The following is a 21,033-nucleotide window of genomic DNA, read 5'->3' on the forward strand; positions in this document are numbered from 1 at the left end:
TCTATACAACAATTAACAGAGGATGACACAGTGAGTCATAAGAGATACTCTACGGTAAAACATGCCATCATCTTCTTTGTACATGTTCAGGGTTTTCTGGCATCAGAAAAACAGCTCGGATGCACTCATGTTTCCTTCTGAATATTGTGTAGAAATGGTGAAGGTGCGTGAATACCTTTGTCCTTCAGCCACAGGGCCACTCAGACCTGGGTACATAGGGATCATGCAGGCTCATGAATTTTAAATGTGAGTTGGACAAGGGCAGACACTCCAAATTAAAATAGCTTCTCAGAGAAGAGCTTAGAAACCCGACATATTGTAGTGTTACATACAAAAAGTGGCAATGCTGAGCCACTCTCCTGGGCTTATCCCTGGTATAAGTAAGTATTTAGACTCCCAGCTTCAGAAGTAGACCTGGGGGTAATTCCACATTCAATGGGTGCATTTGGAGGCTGATTTTCCAGGTCAGCCACCTCATATTGTATAATTCATAGACTACTTTAAAATTATAGGGTCAATTTTTACAGCTTGAAAGTATGAAACATATCAGAAGTGCCTCGATTGTGTTACATTTAATATCTCAGTGTCTCACCATCCTACTGCTTTTCTCTGCAGGCTTACCACTTATCCAGAGGAAGAGTGTGGCCCATGATCATCATCCTGTGTCTCATTGCTGCCATACTCTCTGCCTTTCTGGACAATGTGACCACAATGATGCTTTTCACTCCAGTCACTATAAGGTACATTGAAATTTCACCTTTTTTTTTTTTTTTTACCTACCTCCACATTTACACAAGGACTCAACCTCAACTGTTTTTGCACACAAAGACTCAGCAGACTGACAGTCTGTAATATTTAACACATATGCTGCTGCCTTCTGCACTTTATTACACATTGCACTATTGTCATATCTGCTGTTGGTCCATCAGACACCTCCTCACCTTTCATCACCGTGACTGTATTGCACTACTGCTGTTACTGTGAATAGGTTCACAGAGTTTATTTTTCATGTGTTATACTGTAATGAAATGGAAAGAGTTTATTTTTGATATGCATACATACAGCACTTTTGCATTTTGTGCAGGCTTGGTCAGAATTTATTTTGATGTGTAAGATTTGTTAAGTTACTTTGGGGAGCTGACATGGGACTTTATGGTCAGTAGAAAAAGATGGGGTAAGGGGGTGGGAGTATATAAGTTGAACTTCATCTTGCTCCCTTTTGAACATGTTTTTTTCTTATTTAAAATGTTTTTCCTTGTTGTGTTTGGTTTTAAATATTGATATTCAAAATAAATAAATAAAAATTTAGATCTTTTATTTTCTGTCATAGTTTAGGTTTTATACCACTTTATCACTTCTTCTATTTTTTCTATTCTATACTGTTTTACTTTTTTAAATTGCATTGAATTTAAAATGCAAGGTGAGAGAGAAACAGCATCACAAATCCCTGAATTTCCAGTACATGTAATGAGTTGAGTGAAGTGAATCAAAAAATCCGAGGTGACTTTGTTTATAATTCTCATGAAGGTGCAAACTCTAAATACTGTAGGTTATGTTATTATCTTTGCAAAGTTCACCTTTTTTGATCCACAGTCCCACACTAAACTATGACAATTCTGACCTTGTTTGGATGATTCATAAGAGGAAAAACCAACCACATAGAAAATGGAGCTGAGTAGTTTTAGTTTTATTGTGTCTGTTAGCAGAGTTAATCTAACAGTAATGTAACACTAATGTAAACTATGGTCTATTGTAGTATGTGGATATTATAAGACAGTGTAATTTTGACAGATCTTGTGACTGAAGGAAATACTTGACAATACACTAGTATAATACAGATGTTTATAACAATCATCTTCACACTTTACGGAATGAGTTTGATAGTAGTGAATATCAATTGTAAATAGAACACTTTTGAGTGTTTTTATATCTTTTAGGAGTACTAATGTATGTCTTCTAACTTATAAATAAACCTGTATATGATCCTATTGTTAATACTCATACAAACTTATAAGGGCCTTAACTATTGCTTGATTTCTAATAAGCTGTGATAATTCCATTGGGCCTTTTTCGATTAATTTACTGCATTTCTTTCTGAAAACTGCTCCCAGTAAATGTGTTGTGAAACCAGTCAGGTGGCTTCCCTGTGTGACCAGTTCTACCATTGCTGATGTGATGAGTTATGGACAATCAGTGCTCAAAGTCTAGATCAGACTGTACCTTCCTCAATAAATAAATAAATAAAACTTGCCAGTTGTATAAAAATGTGTTAGAACATAAACCAGTGTTACAGCTTCATGATAAATAAAAATATTCCTTTTCTTATAAAGTATCCTTGCTTCTACATCGCTCTAAACATATTGAGACACAAGAGACACAAATTTATGTTTTCAGACAAAGGAAATAGGAAAGAACATATATTTCTATGTCTTAAAATCGGTAATTTAATCAATATTTTAACTTTTCTTATTGGTTCCTATGTCAGGACCCTGTAAGATATTTTTAAAGGACTTATTCTTCATCTCCACTTGAAAAAATGCTAAATTTACAGTACTGTTTATTTTAGAATGGAAATCTGTGACCTAAAAATAGAACTAATGTAGAGAGCTACAATTTACTGTTGTATAGTGTTTACAAATTAGGCGTGTGTACCGCCCACTCCTGCGTCTTTTCTTTTCATTAAGGTCTTTGTTGGCATTACTAATACCACACTGTGGAAATACTCCAATACAAGTAAATACAGTAAAGTGTGCACTGATTTGCAGCACTGATGTTAAAGGACCAATCTTTGTCATCTAATATCCTTTTTTCCATGCATATATTTATTTCTCCCACCTGTTGTGATCTAATCTGGGCTAAAGGGCTTTTGTGTCTCTATCTGATTTTGCAGGTTGTGTGAGGTGCTTAATCTAGACCCCAGACATGTCCTGATTGCAGAAGTAATCTTCACCAACATTGGAGGGGCTGCCACAGCTGTCGGAGATCCACCAAATGTTATCATCGTGTCAAATCAGGACCTACGCAGAGAAGTAGGCCCTTTCACCGTTCTCTGAATGAAGTCGCACTAATATAACAGATCGATTCACTTTAATTTGACACATGAATCAGACCAGTAGTACAGTTAAAAATACGATGAAGGGTATATACAGATGGTTCAGCACTGACACTGACATGACTTCATTCTGAAACAGATTCAGATCAGACATCTGTCAAACTGTAGATGTCACTTTTTTCTTTGGTATTTGTTTTACAACCAAATTTCTAAGGAATAAAATTAATTTGCCACTAGAATGAAAATTTAGCAGGTTTTGCTAGAAAGTTGCTTTGTTCTTTTCATTTACTTTTGGGTAGAAAAACAAGAACCATTTTTTTTGACAGGAGAGAAGACTTTCATTCAATCAGTTATAAAGATAAGAATTAAGTGCAGAGTAGATTTCTTCTAGCCGTCATTCCAGAATCTGAGATCTTTGACTGTGACTTGGCCAGTTTTTATTTTTTGAGTATTGATCTTTTAACTCTTTGGAACCTTTCTGTTTTGAGTTTGCCTGTTCTCTCCTCATCCCTGAAAACCTTCAGTAACAGCTCACTGCTCCTAATGTGCTATGTGCTAAGCTAATTGCTAATGCTAATGCTACACTCAAAAAAGTTATTAAGCCAAAAATGTTGACTTTATGTATTTCAATTACATGTAAATTTTCCATGTAATTTTATTACATAAGTTTAATGTAAAGAGTTGCATTTATTACAATGTTTTTTCTATCATATTGAGTCAATATGAATAAATTAAATACCTTCAGTCAGATTTGCTTTAGTTAATGCAAACTTTTACATGAACTGTGTTTGACTGTGACACTCAGCCTTTTTATGTGATCTAGTAAATAAAGTTTATTTTATTTGTTTAGATTCACTTTATACTAAGCATATTCACATTATGTTTGACTTTTTCGAATAAATAAACTTTAAATTTCATATTTTTCAGTTACATTTTACTTTAAAATATTACTTCATGTTTATTAGAGCCAAGAATAATTTTTTTGAGTGTAGGTACTGTGCGTACTACAGTGGGTAAAATCCAGAAACTGAATTTCCCTACAAGGATAATAGAGTGAGTTTAATCTTAACCTTACATGGACAGCTAATTTAACTCCAATTTTACTCCAACTTTATGGGCAACAGTGTATTTTTTGGTTGGTTTACATCATCAAGCCAAGATGGCCAACAGTAGTAGAGATGCATAAAGTCTGTTAGAGATCTGTAAAAAGATTTCAATTCAGAGTGATGCTCCCAGATAACAAAAAAAAAAAGAATATAAAGGGAATTATGATAAACATGTCTATGTTTTGATAAAGTACCTTTAAAGAAGTTTGTCATCTGTATACTGGAGTGCCGTAAAGGGGGGTAAACATGACAAATTCATGGGGCCGAGCATTTGTGGGGGGCCCATAGAGCAGTGGAGGGGGTCCAGTGGATACAGGTTAGAAGTTGTGAAAGTTTCGTGTAAGATCTGCTGTATAATAGAAGCATAGAATGTTGAAAGCACGTTAAGTTTCATGTTTCAGGCCAGCGTAAGTTACGTTACTGTCATGGAACACCCCCCACCCCCCCCGCTCCGACAGATTGACAAGATACTGAATTTTGTGAAAGGCCCCCAATGTTTACCTTTCATGGGGCCCACTATTGGTAGTGGCGCCCCTGTCTGTATATGTCAAAAACCAACTCCTTACATACAGCACCAGTGGAGTCAGGGGTAGCAGGTTGGTGGGGTAATGGATCCAGAGGTTTGGCTTCATGTCCAGACTGTAATGTGTTAAAGTTTACCATAAAAGCACTTTGATGAGGTTAAGGAAAAGCCTGAATCTGCATGGAGAGCTACACATCCCAAAAAACAAACAAACAAACAAAAAAAAGATGGTGAGTTTAAGATGACAGATGTATTACAGCAGATGTGTAACAGCATTTTTGTTAATTTATAGAGATCATCACCAAGAAGAAATATCCATGTGCTTCATTTTGGAACAAACATATTCAATAGTTGTGTGTTTACAGTCAAACAAAATACTGGAAACAGAAAATGGGAGAGAGGTTACTGTACTTCTTTGTAGTTTTACATGCATAATTTGCAGTTATAGTTTTGTTCACATAAATATCACTTGTGAGTGATAGTTATAGTAAATATGAGGCAGTAGTAGAAGTTGAATCTGATGGTTCTGAAATGAGGAAACATTAAGCTCAGCATCATGATCAAAAGATGAATTATCAAGCCTTTTTCTCATCAGTAATTTTGACTGTATTGATTAGTTTCTTTGCCCTCCAGGTAGTGAAGGATTTCATGGTAGAAAAACTAATATTTTACGAAGCCAATATCACTGACAGGAAACAACCAGGTGTGACCCTCCTTATTACCTACTCTGACTAGATAAACAGTTCTGGGAGTGTGGTTGTCAGAAATTCTCCTGGGTTGACTAGAGGTTTGAACAATTATGAACGCAGCATCACCGCTATGGGAATAATGAATGCACATCGAGAAATGTAGAATGAAAAATCTTTTTTTTGTCAGTAGGTTCCTACACGTAAACATACACCACACCAAAATTTGTCCTCTGCCTTTAACCCGGGGGTATCAAACTCATTTCAGTTCAGGGGCCACATACAGCCTAATATGATCTAAAGTGGGCCGGACCAGTAAAATTATATAAATAAAAGGATAATAACTTATAAATAATGTCAACTCCAAAGTTTTCTCTATGTTTTTGAGTGAAAAAAGTAAAATTCCATGATGAGAATGTTTACATCTACGAACTGTAATTGAACATAACATGAACAACTAGAAGCACTCGGAGAGCGCAGACCTCCGCCAAGGCTGATCAGTGGCCCCCCCCGTGGGCCCCCCACCCCCGATCACCACCAAAATTTAATCATTTCTTCCTTATCCCATTTCCAACAAGCCCTGAAAATTTCATCAAAATCTGTCCATAACTTTTTGAGTTATGTTGCACACTAACGGACAGACAAACAAACAGACAGACAGACAGACAGACAAACAAACCCTGGCAAAAACATAACCTCCTTGGCGGAGGTAAAAATGAACAACCTGAAAATTCTTAAGACAAAAAGTGCAATGTTAACAATATTACACCTAAGTTGATAATTTATACATGTGCATCACAATTTAAAGATTTTGTAACAGGCAGAATATTGTATGAAATTCCACATACTTCTCTTAAGACATTTCAGATTGTTCATATTTGTTCAGGATATTTATATTTTATATAAAAGGATAGTCTGTAAATGTGTAAATGTAACTTTTTTTGGAATGTCTCGTTTTATATACTTAAACCGTTTTGCAGTGTTCATAATTTATAGGTTATTATGATAATATCTTACTAGTCTGATCCACTTTAGACTGAACTGACCAAAAATGATTTTCACATCCTTGATTATTAATATCTTCAATGTAATTTTTGTATTTCACAAATTCATCCTAGGGGCCAGATTGGACCCTTTGGCGGGCCGGTTTTGGCCCCCGGGCTGCATGTTTGACACCTGTGCTTTAACCCATCACTAGATCATGCATGCATACTGGGAGCAGTGGGCTCGCCATATCAGGCACCAGTTTGTTTAGCTGATGGTTATTATTCTTAGCAACTTTACACTGACACATAGGAGCTGCAGGACCACTTTAAAGCATCATTAAACAATACACTTATATCAACACCAGATAAAAAGCCTTTGTCCTTGTAATGTGAAAGTTATTCTGATTCTCATTGTTTACTATATTTGACTGCAGCGACTCTCATTCACTTCTATGTCCTTTAAGATGAGAATTTACTGTCAGTGAGGTCTTTGTATTCATATTATAGCCTAAAATAGTATATACAATGGATATTTTGCATAAGTATTTTAAGTTTGAGCTGTTATTTTAATTATCTGTGTTTGCTGGGTTGTACATGTATTAGTATCTGTTTAGTACTGCATCGACGTTACTATATTTAGACAAATTAAGTCCTGACTGTTATTTATGTTGATGTACGAGTGATGAATGGAGATCTAGTAGCAGTGAAAGCAATTTATATTTTTTCTGCTGCTATCATAAATCACGGAAATGACAAATGCCACAACAGTACGAAAAGAAACTGTAAGTCCTTCCCATTTCAAGGCACCTGATCAATTTTACACACTGTTGCTCCAACAGGTTATGGTCATGAATTTGTAATAGTTGGCTCTTTAAATGTACCTCCACATTCTTATTTTAAGTGCACAAATCATTCTGGTCACTGCTATTAAAAGTGGAGGTCATTAGAAACAGCATAGCTCCTCATGGAATACGTTTTTTGCACGTTTAATCTCTTTTGGGTCCCTCTTCTGCAATATACTCACCTGTCCCTGAGAGGAGCTTCTGTTCGTGTCTCTAGTGTTCATGGCCACAAGATGGATTGTACAAGAATCATAGACGAACCCTTTCTTGAGGACTACACACTGATTAAACTAGTGGAGGAGACAAGTGTCACCCCTGATGCAATAACATGAGGAACCATGTAGCCCATCAATTCCAGTGATGTATGACATACATCATGCTTGGTTGAAGTGTTGGTTAGATCATAAGTCTGTCGCCCACCAGCATGAGAGTGGATCACATTCAAAGTAATATGTACACAGCCCAGCCAAAACAAAAGTCCAACACTGTCACATTTTATCGGATCTCCTTTAGCATTGATTACAGCCCTTATTCACTATGGCATTTTTTGATAAGCTTTGTGCAATGTTTGGGCACTTACCATTGCTGAACCTTTACCTTACCAACTGAAGTAACCCCAGATCATACCACTGCCCCAACAGGCTTGTAATGTAGACACTAGGCATGATGGGTAATCACGTAATTCAAGCAATCAAACATTACATTGACTTTTAAGACTCAGCGTGTGTGAATTTTTGACTTCTAGTGAAATTACCTCACCCTTCAAAAAATGATGTTCCTTGTTGGAGTCAGTGTTTGCTTCTTCCATTCTGGGCTTTTTAGTTAAGAGGACGATAATTCTGTTCCACTTTCAGTCAGTGAAGATAAGAACCTTAACATTGGGTTACACCCTTAAGAAAAAATGTGAAAAGAAGTCTGTAGCTGTTGAAAAATCACTGCTCAACATGGCAGACTGTTGTAGAGGATCCACTCTCACTGTATATAATTGAAAAACACAGTAATAGCTAGTGTCATGTGATTATACACTAATGAAAACATGTTATATTCCATTTCTGTAATTAGATTATCTTAAATCCCCCTAAATATCACACACATTGGACTCTAAACACTTAGACCTGATGACATCTTCTGTGTTATCAAAGAAAGTGAAGAGGCTTCCACAAAGACTTTGCATGAGGTCTCCATCTCTGAAAATGTTCCAAACTGTATTTGTTTCATGCTTTGAGGAAAAGGTGAACGGTCATCTCACCTGGACAACAGCAGTCTTTGACTGAGTGGTCAGTGTTGGTTTAAAAACAATGAATTTCAGTTCTTTTCTTAATCATTCTTCTAATCAGAGAGGTGTGATGCTGCATCTCCAGTAGACCTAACATTTTTCCAGTTTCTTCCTGAGGCATCACTTATCTGTGTGTGACATTGATTTTGGCCTTGTAGTGCAGCAGAATGTCTCCTTCAGCGTACAGTAGCTCCGACCACACAAGGCTCCCGTGGCCCGTCGTCCAGTTTGTCTTGGCTCTGTTTCCCAGGTGACGGAACCACAGGGACACAGTGGTGCGCTCATTCAGTCAGGTCTGGCCTCTGATAAGCACAGCTTGTGTGTGCATGCATGGGCTCCCTGCCTGTTTGCTTGTTTGCATGCTTGTTTGTTTGTGTCGAGGGGATTTTCGAGAGAAATCCAGAGATAGAAAGAACAGCCCAGCTGTGAAGTGTGTGTTAAGGTGATTCTGACCCTCATCCCAGTGTCCTTGTATTTGATTTGTCACAGAGTGGGTAGCATGGCGCATACAAATCTCTGCCTTTTGGTATCATTTCATTGCGCAACTCTTCTGACTGTCCATGCCAAATGAATCTCCTCCAAACAATCAGAAGAGACCTTGACTTTGGCTCTAAAATATGACCACACCAGGGTCACAGTGTTGGCAGCAGAGACACATTTCAACAGCAAAACACATAAACTTAGATTCTTTGTGGTCAGTTATATGTCTTGCTACTAAATTGGTTTAAAATATCATTACAGCAACAACAGGACATATGTTACAGAGATTTGTTTGACTTGGATAAACTGTATTTTACTAAACAGAAGGTTTTATGCTGACACATTAAAGCCTGTCCAGATGTTCACAACACATGGATAGAGATGCAGTAGAGATGCAGGTATATAGCAACATAGAGAACAAATTAAACTGTATGATATAAAGAAACCTTTAGATCAGGTCCGTTGTGTATGTATTTGTTGAAACATGTTTATTTCAGTTGTAAATTGGCTTTTTAAACATGGCTGTCTGTGGAGATTGGCTCTCATTTGGAGCCAGACCTCAGTGGATATTCATCTGACTGCAGACTTCTACTTCTGATACTTCTGCATTAGCCTCACCTCACAGACCTGGAGGATGGTCTGTTTGCTCATTTCAACAAGTCAAACCACAAGAGTGCACTTTTTTTAAACAGCAAATCAACATTTGTATAAAAATGTATCACAGTAAACAGTTTCATTATTATGTAATTTTTTGTATATAGTTGTATATACTTATAGTTGGCCATCTCCCCTGCAGCATACACACATTTCCTGAGCTTTCAATCAATATTCAAGGAAAATCGGAAACCCCAGTCCAGGCCACAGTCTAGTAGAGCAGGTGGTGGTAATGCACATGAAACATTAATTGCCACCTGCCATTAAACCAAAGAGGAATATGATGACTGTAATACATTGTGGGATACAGGATACCAGGTACATTTCATAGTGAACTGTGAAATCCTATCAGTGTATTCTTTGGCATAGAACAGCTTTTCAAGAAACACTTTTTACACAGTAAGTACATGCAGTATATCAGTCACTATTCATATTAATTAGACTATACAGTAAGAGTAAAGACAGATGGAGAAGTAAAGTAGATTAAAAAAAGACGCTGTTGCCTATGCATCTTGAAGCGTCATGGATTGGCTCAGATTTTTTTGGCAAATCAACTATTTGCAAGTAAGCTGCCTTACTTTCTTTCTGGCATATTTTTATGATGACAACAAAACTAGAGAAATAAGTAATGGAAATAATAATGAATAAGGAACGGGCATGCAGACTGATCTGAGAAGTTTGTTCTTCATCTGTTTTTTTTCATGGCAGATGGCAGCAAGAAAGTAATGTTTTTCTGACTGAGTTAAAGAGAGTGATGTTTATGATTTTGCATTTCAGTGGAGATGGAGAGGAGTGAATTACTCATGTCTTGTCTTATTTGTAGAAGACAAGCATTACATTTTATTAGATGCTTGTACCAAATGTCAGATATTTCAGGTCATGTAGTATCTAAAGTATCTTAATTAAACTCAGATATTACATTTTCTGATGTCTGTCTCTATTCATGTGTTGGTTTATCCTGCAGCAGCTTTATTTTTTCACCCCTCCTCCCTAGATTTGTATCTTTAAATGGTAAATCCTGTAGGGGTCACTATTAACCAGTTTTGTCACTGCATTAGTGCTTGTGTAGTTTAATTCATCAGCCTGTGCAAGAAGATGAAATGTGTAGACAGAATGAATAAGTCACAAACCAAAATGAGATTAAAATCAAATTTTTAATTGAGGGGTTATGAAGATGACGTAATATAAGGAGTCCAATTAGACCACTTCCAGTACAGTTTTCTACTATCTGATGCTCTATGTTTTGAGGATAATCCTGTCCATAGGCTGTTGTTTTCTTCTCATGTAGGAAGGACGATGTAACAGTACTGTCTGAAAAACCCTCACCTACATATTTCATGCCCATTGGTGTGAAATAACCAAATTATCAGTTATTTTATATTAATTATGTAAATCTTCTGATGCATTAGAGTGATATAATACATATTGGTGTTAAATGCACCTGCTATGTCTCTAATGTTTAATTTCTAAATACTTTTAGGGGTGTTAGATGTATGTGCTTCAGTATCACAGTATTATATTTCGTGATACTATGTCAGTTCTAAAAAACACTTAATTAATCAGTAAGTTAAATGCACTTTTTGTCAGACAGTGGTTCATTTTGTGTTGTATTTAAAGCCTGGGTGTTGAAGGAACTGTAATAAATGCAAATGCAGACCCCACTGTTCTGGTTGCATAAAGGAAGGAAACTTCTACTTTTCTTAAAATTAGCTTTTGTTAATTTAATATTTTTCTTGTGATAGATCAGTCCTGAGGCCAATGTTTTCTAACAGATTCTCATTGTGTGTCTTACAGGGGATTGATTTTGCCAGTTTCACAGGCTACATGTTCCTTGGAATATGCCTCGTACTTTTGACCTCATTTCCTTTCTTGCGGATGCTCTACTGGAACAAAAAACTCTATAACAAAGAGTCCATTGAAATAGTTGGTGAGTATCAATGTTATGTTGAGTAAGTCAACATAGGCCATTTTATTATTATTTACTATCATACACTTTAGTTACGATCCTTCTCATTCCATCAAACGACCTCACGGAAATGTAATTATCTCAGTGTTATGACCTTTAATCCTCTAACTCCTATATATGATATATACTCTGAGGTGAAGGATGTTTTTTTTAACCATCACAGATAATTTATAGCTTTCCGATTTATACTGCACTCATCGGATGGCCCTGTCATCACTGATGTAATATTTCTGGGTTGCAGTGATCTCTGGGAAGTAGTTCTCACCTGAGTTCAGGCTCATTTAGTGGGCTGAACGTTTTTACCTTTTGCCTCTTTAACTCAGTCTACTCCCATGAGAGTCTGGTGATTCACCCAGTGTCCCAGACACCACATGGCTCATCCGGGAAAAAGCCCTTTCCTCTGATGTTCAGCTGTTGGCTTTCACGGGCTGGCAGTGACAAATGACTCCACCCCTCCAGATAACAGCCTGAAATCAGCACAATGCCCAACTTGGCCAAACTGTTCTGTCAAAAGATTTAAAAAAATAAAATAAAATAAAATAAATAAATAAATATATATATATATATATATACACACATAATGCAAGTGATTCAGCTAATTGTACTCTTCATCATTCCATTTTATGTGTTTCACTGTTAATTATCAATGCAAGAGAAAAAAAAAAGTTGTCAATCATTATCAACCAAATGACTGAACTGATTTCACTGTTGCTTCCAGTGTTGGAGTAAATCATGATAATGAGAGTTGTGCTAAAGTTGAGGTGAAACCCAGTTGTGTTGACAGTTTGGTGTAAGGTGGTAGTGAAACTCTTGTTAGAACTTAAGACCTGATGTCAGATTTGATGTTTAAGCAGAGACAAAGCAATAGAAACCAGTTTGATTTGTGATCTGTCTGTAGAGAGGTAATGACGGTTGTAAAGACTGACTTAAAAACATACACTATATAAAACAATTAGACAGCGGCCATTACTAGTTGGCATTTTGTGGACTGCTGAAGCCTGGAATATATAATTTTACTGTCTTGCTGTTATGATGACCACACCTTTTAATTTCAGCTACAGAATGCTAACACATACACTGTCTTTACCATTCTACTACACTTACCATATGATACAATACTAAATGAATGCTAACATTAGCTAGTGTAGCAACATTATAGGTTAGGAGATGCTAATATATAAATTTAAGCTACAGGTACAGGTGTCATAAACATATGATGAAATGGGAAATTAGTTATTAGTAATTTCATCTAGTTCACTCTTTTCTGTCTGAAGTGCAATATCATAAATATCACTCACTTTAACTCAGCAATGAGTAAAAAAAACAAAACAATACTTTCTTCATAAACACATGTGATGAAAGGGGAAACTAGTTATATATTAATAATTTAGTCTATTCAGAGTTATCACATGGCATCACATACTCATAGTAATGCCAACCTGGATAACAAAACAGGCTTTCATCCACTTACCACCAATTATTAATTGAGTTTATTTAGTTAAATATTGATTTGCCACTGTAAACATGTCTAGATTTATGTTGTAGGATATTGTGTTAAACTAACCATTACTACTATAGCAGCTAAAATTAATGACCTATTGCTATCAACCTTAACTCTGGCAATGAAGAGTACCAAATACCAAATAACAGCAGCAACAATCCACCCAAATGTAAAATACATATGTTTGTACTTTGTTCAGTTTCATCTTGGCAGCAGCATTAAAGATGAATTATGCATTAACACAGTTTTGCTGTTTTTAGTGACTGCTGTGAGAGCTGTATATCCATCACGTGTCCAGAACTTATCACATATCTTTGCTTTAATTTTTTTTTTCAGAGGCTCTGCTAGGTGCTCTGTATGGTCACATGACTAAAATCTTTGAATACTGTAGGCTGCGAACATATTTATTTCAGCTCTATAGTTTTAACATGGAGATCAGTGATGATGGACTCGCTTTTAGATCCAGCCTCAAGTGGTAGTTTGAGGAACTGCAGGTTTTGGTACTGTTAGCATCATTTTTCCACCCTGGCAGTCAGCTTTGCTTATGTAAACAGTTGTGACATCCCCTTGTCATGTAAATATCTAGTCGTATCGCAAGTAGTTTTCACTTTCTTTGCTGGAGACTCCAGATTTCAAATGAATACAATAAACTCTTCCTCGCTAACCCCAGTCTGTTAAAAAAAAAAAAAAAAACCTCTGGCTTATGATACGTTATTTTTGTGATATATTGTAGTCATTCAATCTTTTCAGAGTCTTCTAGTGTGTTATTAGAAGAATAAAAATCCTGTGGTCTGTTTGGGTCTGATAGTAACAGTGTCTTTAATCCTAGAATCAATTTAGTGCAACTCCGCTGATGCACATAAGACCCCTGAGATGTAGATAATGGAGATAAATATGGAAAACGAGGTTATTTGTGGGAAATTATTTACAGTTCATCCCGAAACACATTCACCTCTTATCAGTGTTTACGTACAATACAACAGTGTCCCCCCTCTGAGAGCTCAGCAGCAGGGGATCATTAAAGCAGAGACCACCAGGCTGTGCAGTCCTCACCACACGCGTACCAGTTTACAAAGCGAGGAAGACCGAATGTTAGGAGTCGCATGTCCACACTGAGCTCCAGGCAGTTGAGGGAAGGCACCGCTGATCATCACACCGACTGTTCAATGCCGGCCTGATAGCTCATCTGTAAATCTCACCCTGTGGAGTTTCCTCTTCTCCCACAAACCTGACCCACCGAGGAGCCCATGCAGCTCTATCAGCTCAAGGCCCCTGCCGCGACTTTAATTGCACAGATTTGCTCACAGGAATGTTTTTTTTTCCTTTACCAGTTACATCCTATTAAGGTCACCTAGCAACCTTCTTGGAAAAGGATGGCTCCTACTGATATCTACACAGGCGTCCAGCCCCCTCTGGCTGGTTCTCTGCCTTCACACTGGTGGTTTCTGAGACGGTCAATGGACCCATCGCCTGGCTGCATTAGTCCCTGTGTGTGGGCTCACAACATATTGACTGCAAACAACTTAATATCCTCTGAGTTAGCCCCAGATGTCAGAGCTGTTCGCCACGATCCAGCCCAGTGGCCAGATTATATGAACGCCATTTATCTCTGAAGGATCTTGTATTTTTTGTTTTATCAATATCTAGGCTTTAGTGAGCGTGGATTAAAGATTTTATCATCAGAATTTACATCACAACTCCCACAGGCTTTTAACTGAGCTATATGCAGTATTTCTACTTAAACAGATCAAAAAATAAAAGTATATAAGATGTCGTATTTTTATTACAGAGATATGAGGAGAATTTATCCACAGCCACATGTCGCTGTGATATTTGACCACTAGGGGGAGTAGTGAGTCACTCTGCTGATCTCCACTGTTGAGGAAAAATAACACCAAGGTTGGGTGGAGAATAAGAACCAACTTTCAGAGTCAAAGACAGTGGCAAAAATGTGAAATGTAGATAGAAAAGAGTATGAGTTTGAAACTGAAATGGCGATGTTTCTTCAACATGGGTGAGTTTTATCATTGAGGTCATGAAGGTATAAACTAACAATGTTATGTTCTCATACTTGCCAAGTTTACTGTTTGTTTATCCACAGTTCAGACTGAACTGTGACAGTTCTGACCTTGTTTGGATGATTCCAAATAGATCTTTAGTGCAGCTATACTGACAACACAAACTGCACAGAAAATGAGGGTGATCTGTGGTTTTACTGTGGCTGTTTTATGTCTAAAAGCAGAGCTAAGAACCCCATGCTACATTCATAAACACAGGGTTAAATTGGTTGTGTAGATCATGTGTTGAACATACAGTGAACAGGTTTCCCTCTCTTCTGGTATATTTGTCCTGTTCCTCCAGAACTCAAGCATGAGATCCTGGTGTGGAGGCAGACGGCTCAGCGCATTAACCCCGCCAGCCGAGAGGAGACAGCTGTGAAATGCCTCCTGATGCAAAAAGTCCTCAACCTGGAAAGTCTGCTCCGCAAGATGATGAAAACCTTCCAAAGGTTAGAAAAAAGGCACTGAACACAGGAAAATATCAGTCAATGTAAAGAACACTTTTATCACTTCACACGGAAACATATTTTCTGTTTGGCCTTTCATAATGCAATTCACATTCCCTGCCGCTTCTGTGTAAGATAAAAACATATCAGTGTATATTGTGTGAATCGTTGTAGGACAAATTATTCAGGATAGAAAGTCAAGTAATTTCTGTTTTGGCTTCTTGCCCAGGGTTCTAGAAGGGAATTATAACCCAAAATCTATGAAGTCAGTTTTGTAACCCTAAGACAATCCAGTAAACATAAAACAACACAACATATGTATATACAAATAATACTCTACACTAAAATTAATCAGCATAAGTTACTAAAGTAATTGGCACTACCAACGGTTATTTAACAGCTAGTGTGAAGAAATAATTCCCTAATGTGTTCATGTCAACTGTATCGTTACAATGAAGTTATTGAAAGACAAACAGAGATCAATAAGCATCATTAAACTCTTAACTAATGCAGTAATAGATGTTACAGCTGCAGGAGCTGATATAAGGCTGAAAAACACCAGAATACAACATTCAGCAACTCTCTCCTCTTGGTCCAAGTCAAAACTCCAAATATAGATGTCATTTCATGTGGTTTTTGGAAAGTGAAACCATTTTTCTAGTGTCTGTGTTGAGACACTGAGGCCCAGTTTACACGACAAAACGTGCTCGGGTGAAAACGACAAAATATTTTATCAGATGTGCTTTTCGTTTAGATAGCAACAGCATTTTTGGGGGTTGAAAACGCAGAAAAGTGAAACCACCTTCCAGAGGGAAAATGTTAAAAACACTCTACTCTCATGTCACTGTCTAAAGGGTTGAAAACGCAAAACTGTGTTATTTATGCTTATTATTGAAACAGCTGTTAATTAATGCAATAACATATACAGGGTGTCCCATAAGTCTCCATACATAGGAAAAATAAACGTTTCTTGACATAAACCATTTTTATTTATATAATATGCTCTATATGACTGCCATTTTGTCGGGAACACATTTCAATGTGTGTCCTCCACTGCTGAAGAACTATAAAGAAGAAATATAAAGAAATACATGTTAGAACCATGGAATGTATTATGTCTCCTATGTATGGAGAGTTATGGGACACCCTGTACATTAGTTAACATAAACACCACTGGTAAAGGATCAATAGACACATTAGTTTTGTTATTTCTGCATTAATGCACCATTGTTAATTAATGAACTCTAATTCTAAGTGTTACCTTTTCACATATTTATGCAGCTGCTTCAAGATTATATTTTAAAGACAGTGATTAGTGTGGAACTTAATGTGGATGTTTCCTGTTTATTAAGTCCTTGTCCTTGTCTGACAGACAAATATCTCAAGAGGATAAGAACTGGGAGCAAAACATTCAAGAATTGCAAAAGAAGGTAGGCTTTCATACTTCACCTCAGACAAATTTCTCAGCCACTGTGACTGTGGTGCAGTGATGTTATCTCAATAATGAAGTTGGCCGAGTCTTTGAAAGTTCACTTAAGACAAATACTGTCAATCGTGTGATAAAAATCGTTTTTTCCTCCATTCAGAAAAAATGTGTATTTTTTTCTCTTTTGCAGCATAAAATAACTGACAAGGTTCTCCTGGTGAAGTGCATATCTGTCCTTTCTGTGGTGATCTTCATGTTCTTCCTGAACTCCTTCGTTCCTAGCATTCATCTTGATCTGGGTAAGTGCAGCGCTGTCTCATTATTGTATTGTTTTTACAGAGACTGCAGCATGGTTATAGTTTCCATCATGTAATTATAAACCGCAGTTTCCTCTGACCTTGCATCTGAAATGAGGACAAATAATGGGCTGACGAGCAAATTCAACCAACAAATTACATGGGAGCTGGGCTGCATTTAGACCCCCACATCCCATCTGGTCATGTACTGCAATTTCTACCATGAATATTATTCAGATAAACAAAAATAACTTTGAGGAAATGCTTTGTTTTGAATCATATTTCTTTAAAAACTGTCCAAGTCACACAGAGACAAAACAAAGCACAAATTACAAAATGATTTTAACATAAATCACATAAAAGGTCCAACTATAACAGAATCCTGACACTACATAAAAAATGGTGGAAGAAGTATTCAGATCCTTTATTTAAATAAAAGTGTTATTATGACACTGGAAATACTAAATTAGATCTAAAATAATGCATTCAAAACTGTAATTAAGTACAAGTATCAAAGCATTCCCAACAACATGTACTTACAGTGTGACAAGTAAAAGTGTTCATTGTGCGATAAAATGGTCAGTGTTTTACTATTAATTATGACATATTTATTACCTCCGCCAAGGAACTGTGGAGGATATGTTTTCATAGGGGTATGTCTGTCTGTCTGTTTGTTTGTCTATTAGCAAGATAACTCAAAAAGTTAGGGACGGATTATGATGAAATTTTCAGGAAACGTTGATACTGGCACAAGGAACAAATGATTACATTTTGGTGGTGATCGGGGTGGGGGGGGGCGCTGATCTGCCTTGGTGGAGGTCTGCGCTGTCCAAGTGCTTTTCTAGTTTTACTGCTGCGTTATACTGCATCTTACAATTTAAAGTTGTCCTCATTTTTTGTACTATGTTATATATTATTACCTCCACCAAGGACAGCAGAGGTTATGTTTTCATCAGGGTTTGTTTGTTTGTTTATTTGTTTGTTTGTTTGTTTGTTTGTCTGTCTGTTAGCAAGATAACTCAAAAGTTATGGACAGATTTTGATGAAATTTTCAGGAAGTTATGATACTGGCACAAGGAACAAATGATAAAATTTTGGTGGTGATTGGGGGGGGGGTGGGACGACTGATCTGCCTTGGTGGAGGTCTGCGCTCTCTGAGTGCTTTTCTACTTGCCATTTTAATCTAAAGCAATGCACTGTTCTCTAAGAGTCACGTATCTCTACATCAGCTTTATGTGAAGTTATCGGCAAGGCATTTTGCACTGAATTCAAGAGTGTGTTAAGAGTTTATTTTCTGAAGAAGGAGGAGAAGGACCATATTGGAGAAGGAGTGTTTATGTTTTTTTTAAACCATAAAGAAATACTTCATCCTTCAGTTTACTGGAACGAAACAACACGTTTGGAGAAATGTGGTTTTCATTGAACAGGAAGGAGATGAACAACTGTATCTGAAAATGAACTAAACCTGTCAGATGTTTGTGGTGAACTATAATGTGCAACATTTGCTTTAGAGATATAATAGAGTAGAAGCATAAACTATGAGATAAAGTATGAAGTATAAAATGGACATACTCAAGTAAGATCCAAGTACCTCAGATTTGTACAGCTACAGGAGATGAAAACCAAAGAAACAATAAAAAAAGACCAAAACAAAACTCCTCCTGAAATTCATTCTTCTCACTCCTCATCAAAAATCTAAAGATAGATGCAAAAGTGAAGGCTCTTTCTCGTGCTGCTGTGTTGAAGACATAGTTACGTCCAGGTTGAAGCTAATGGAATCTGATCAGTGATTGGTAAATACAGCTGTCAGTCAGGTATTTAACCCTCCTACATATCTGGGAACACCTGTGATTCAACAAAATTGTAGAAAATCTGCCCAGTCAGAAAACACAGGGAAGGAATAGATACCGAAGTCTCATGTCCACTTGAATTACAGTCTTCTGAAAGGTAAATAGGGAATTTTTGCCCCGTGACTGTACAGAAATTGAGTAAAAGCATAGAGACCCATTCCAACATTGGTCATTGTCTGTTATAATTAGGTATTTACTTCACTTGGTGATGATGAACCTGGAGGTAATACTATAATATACTATAATATTAATACTAATTTTAGGATAAGTAAAAGTCATCAAAACCTAGTAAATAAGATGAGTAGTAAAGAGGATTTTTCTTTCAAAGTGAAACAAACAAACAAAAATGGCTATGATTTGCGCTACTTGTGAGTAAAACCTTTACAGTGGATGGTGAAGTGGTTTTAGTGGGAGTCCTACTGTTCACCGGTACAAATATGATTAAATATTATTAGCAGGGTTCTTACACTTAACAAAATGAGGACTGACACTAAAACTTCCTGTGATAAAAGGGATAAATTTGTTGGCAGAAATAAGAATAAACATAGTTTGCAATAAGATGATGTGTAATACACTATGACGAACGCAGCAAGATGAACAAAATTAAACAGAGCTAAGATAAAATAAAATATATTCTAATGCAAGTCAGGATATCTTGCAAAAAATAAAATACAAAATACCAGATAAGAAATATACACAAATATGAGTTTGTTTGTTTTTTAATTTTCATTTGACTCCAGCACCTTGAGTAAATACTGGTTTTCTAAATTATACTTGATGTCATTATTTCTTCTAATTCTAGTTTTTTTTATGCACTGATCCTACTCATCACTTCTAAACTCAAAAACTAAAACTATGCTACAATCAACACCCAAACTGTGAGACTAAATAAATATTTCTATTAATGAACTATAATATCTCTGCTTGTCCGTCAGCTGATGGATCTGCGTTGCTTTTATATTTACGCCGTGTTAGCAACTATGGACATGAGGTATAAGGAGAAGGTGACATCTTGTCTTTTTGATGCGTCTGACAGTGTTTGCATGTCATGTGTACTGAGTGGATGACCTTAATAGTATCTCATTAACGCTAACACTGTCCCTAAATGAAGATGGCCTTCTTCATACAGATGTCGTTGTATCTCCTCTCACTGCCGAGGCCACTCAGTCACCACACATGCTCAGTTAATTACAGGCACTGCTCAGGCTACCTCACAGTGACATTTATTAAATGGGAATGACCCCACAGCAGTGTGTTTTCTGTCCCCGTGGGGAGATAGGCGTCTGTCCAAACATGACTCTCATTAATGCGTGCAGGTCTCAGTCAGGGTTGACTATAGCAGCAAACCCCAACTATTCACTCACACGTGTTTAAAAAATTGAGCCCCATTAAAATTTCATTAACTTCACGCGGTAAGATTTAATTTGAGTCTGATTACTGCCTGATCATTTGAACCCTCTAATGGTTATTGGAGGTACAGTTGTGGTTTGAGGAAACTTTAGTCATCCCCATGCAGAAGCTGACAAAGGCATAGAATATGTCCCAATACATATATTATAAGCATGTGGGTTTTTTTTTTTACATAAACTAAACAGGTGCTTCTATGAAACTGGTCCCTAAAACAGGACATGGGGGCTAAAAATTCAAACCAGATGTAGGCTAATGTTATGAAGAAAGTTTGGAAGCACTGTGGGTCTATTTTAAAAATGAATATTTACTGAGATAAAAGAGAAACTATTTTTCAGATTAAACAGACTTTTATATATTTTTTTATATAATGTTCTATTCAAAAATATGTGTGTAACAGAGTAAAAAAGACATAAAAATTACACGATACTATTTTTTGGAATATTTTTTTACTCTCTCACTGGTACATTTTGGGA

The 21,033-nt window shown here is 36.7% G+C and overlaps 1 protein-coding gene across 1 annotated transcript in view; it reads left to right on the plus strand.

Moving 5' to 3' along the window:
- oca2 (oculocutaneous albinism II) overlaps window positions 1-21,033 on the plus strand; it is a 75,861-nt gene that overhangs the window by 20,861 nt on the left and 33,967 nt on the right. Inside the window, exons 13-18 of the mRNA XM_030132948.1 lie at window positions 616-740; window positions 2,891-3,029; window positions 11,400-11,532; window positions 15,434-15,581; window positions 16,951-17,008; window positions 17,195-17,303. Coding sequence (XP_029988808.1) covers window positions 616-740; window positions 2,891-3,029; window positions 11,400-11,532; window positions 15,434-15,581; window positions 16,951-17,008; window positions 17,195-17,303 — 712 coding nt within the window. The remainder of the gene's footprint in view (window positions 1-615; window positions 741-2,890; window positions 3,030-11,399; window positions 11,533-15,433; window positions 15,582-16,950; window positions 17,009-17,194; window positions 17,304-21,033) is intronic.

Source organism: Sphaeramia orbicularis, chromosome 4 (assembly GCF_902148855.1).
Source record: "Sphaeramia orbicularis chromosome 4, fSphaOr1.1, whole genome shotgun sequence".
Lineage (NCBI taxonomy): Eukaryota > Metazoa > Chordata > Actinopteri > Kurtiformes > Apogonidae > Sphaeramia > Sphaeramia orbicularis.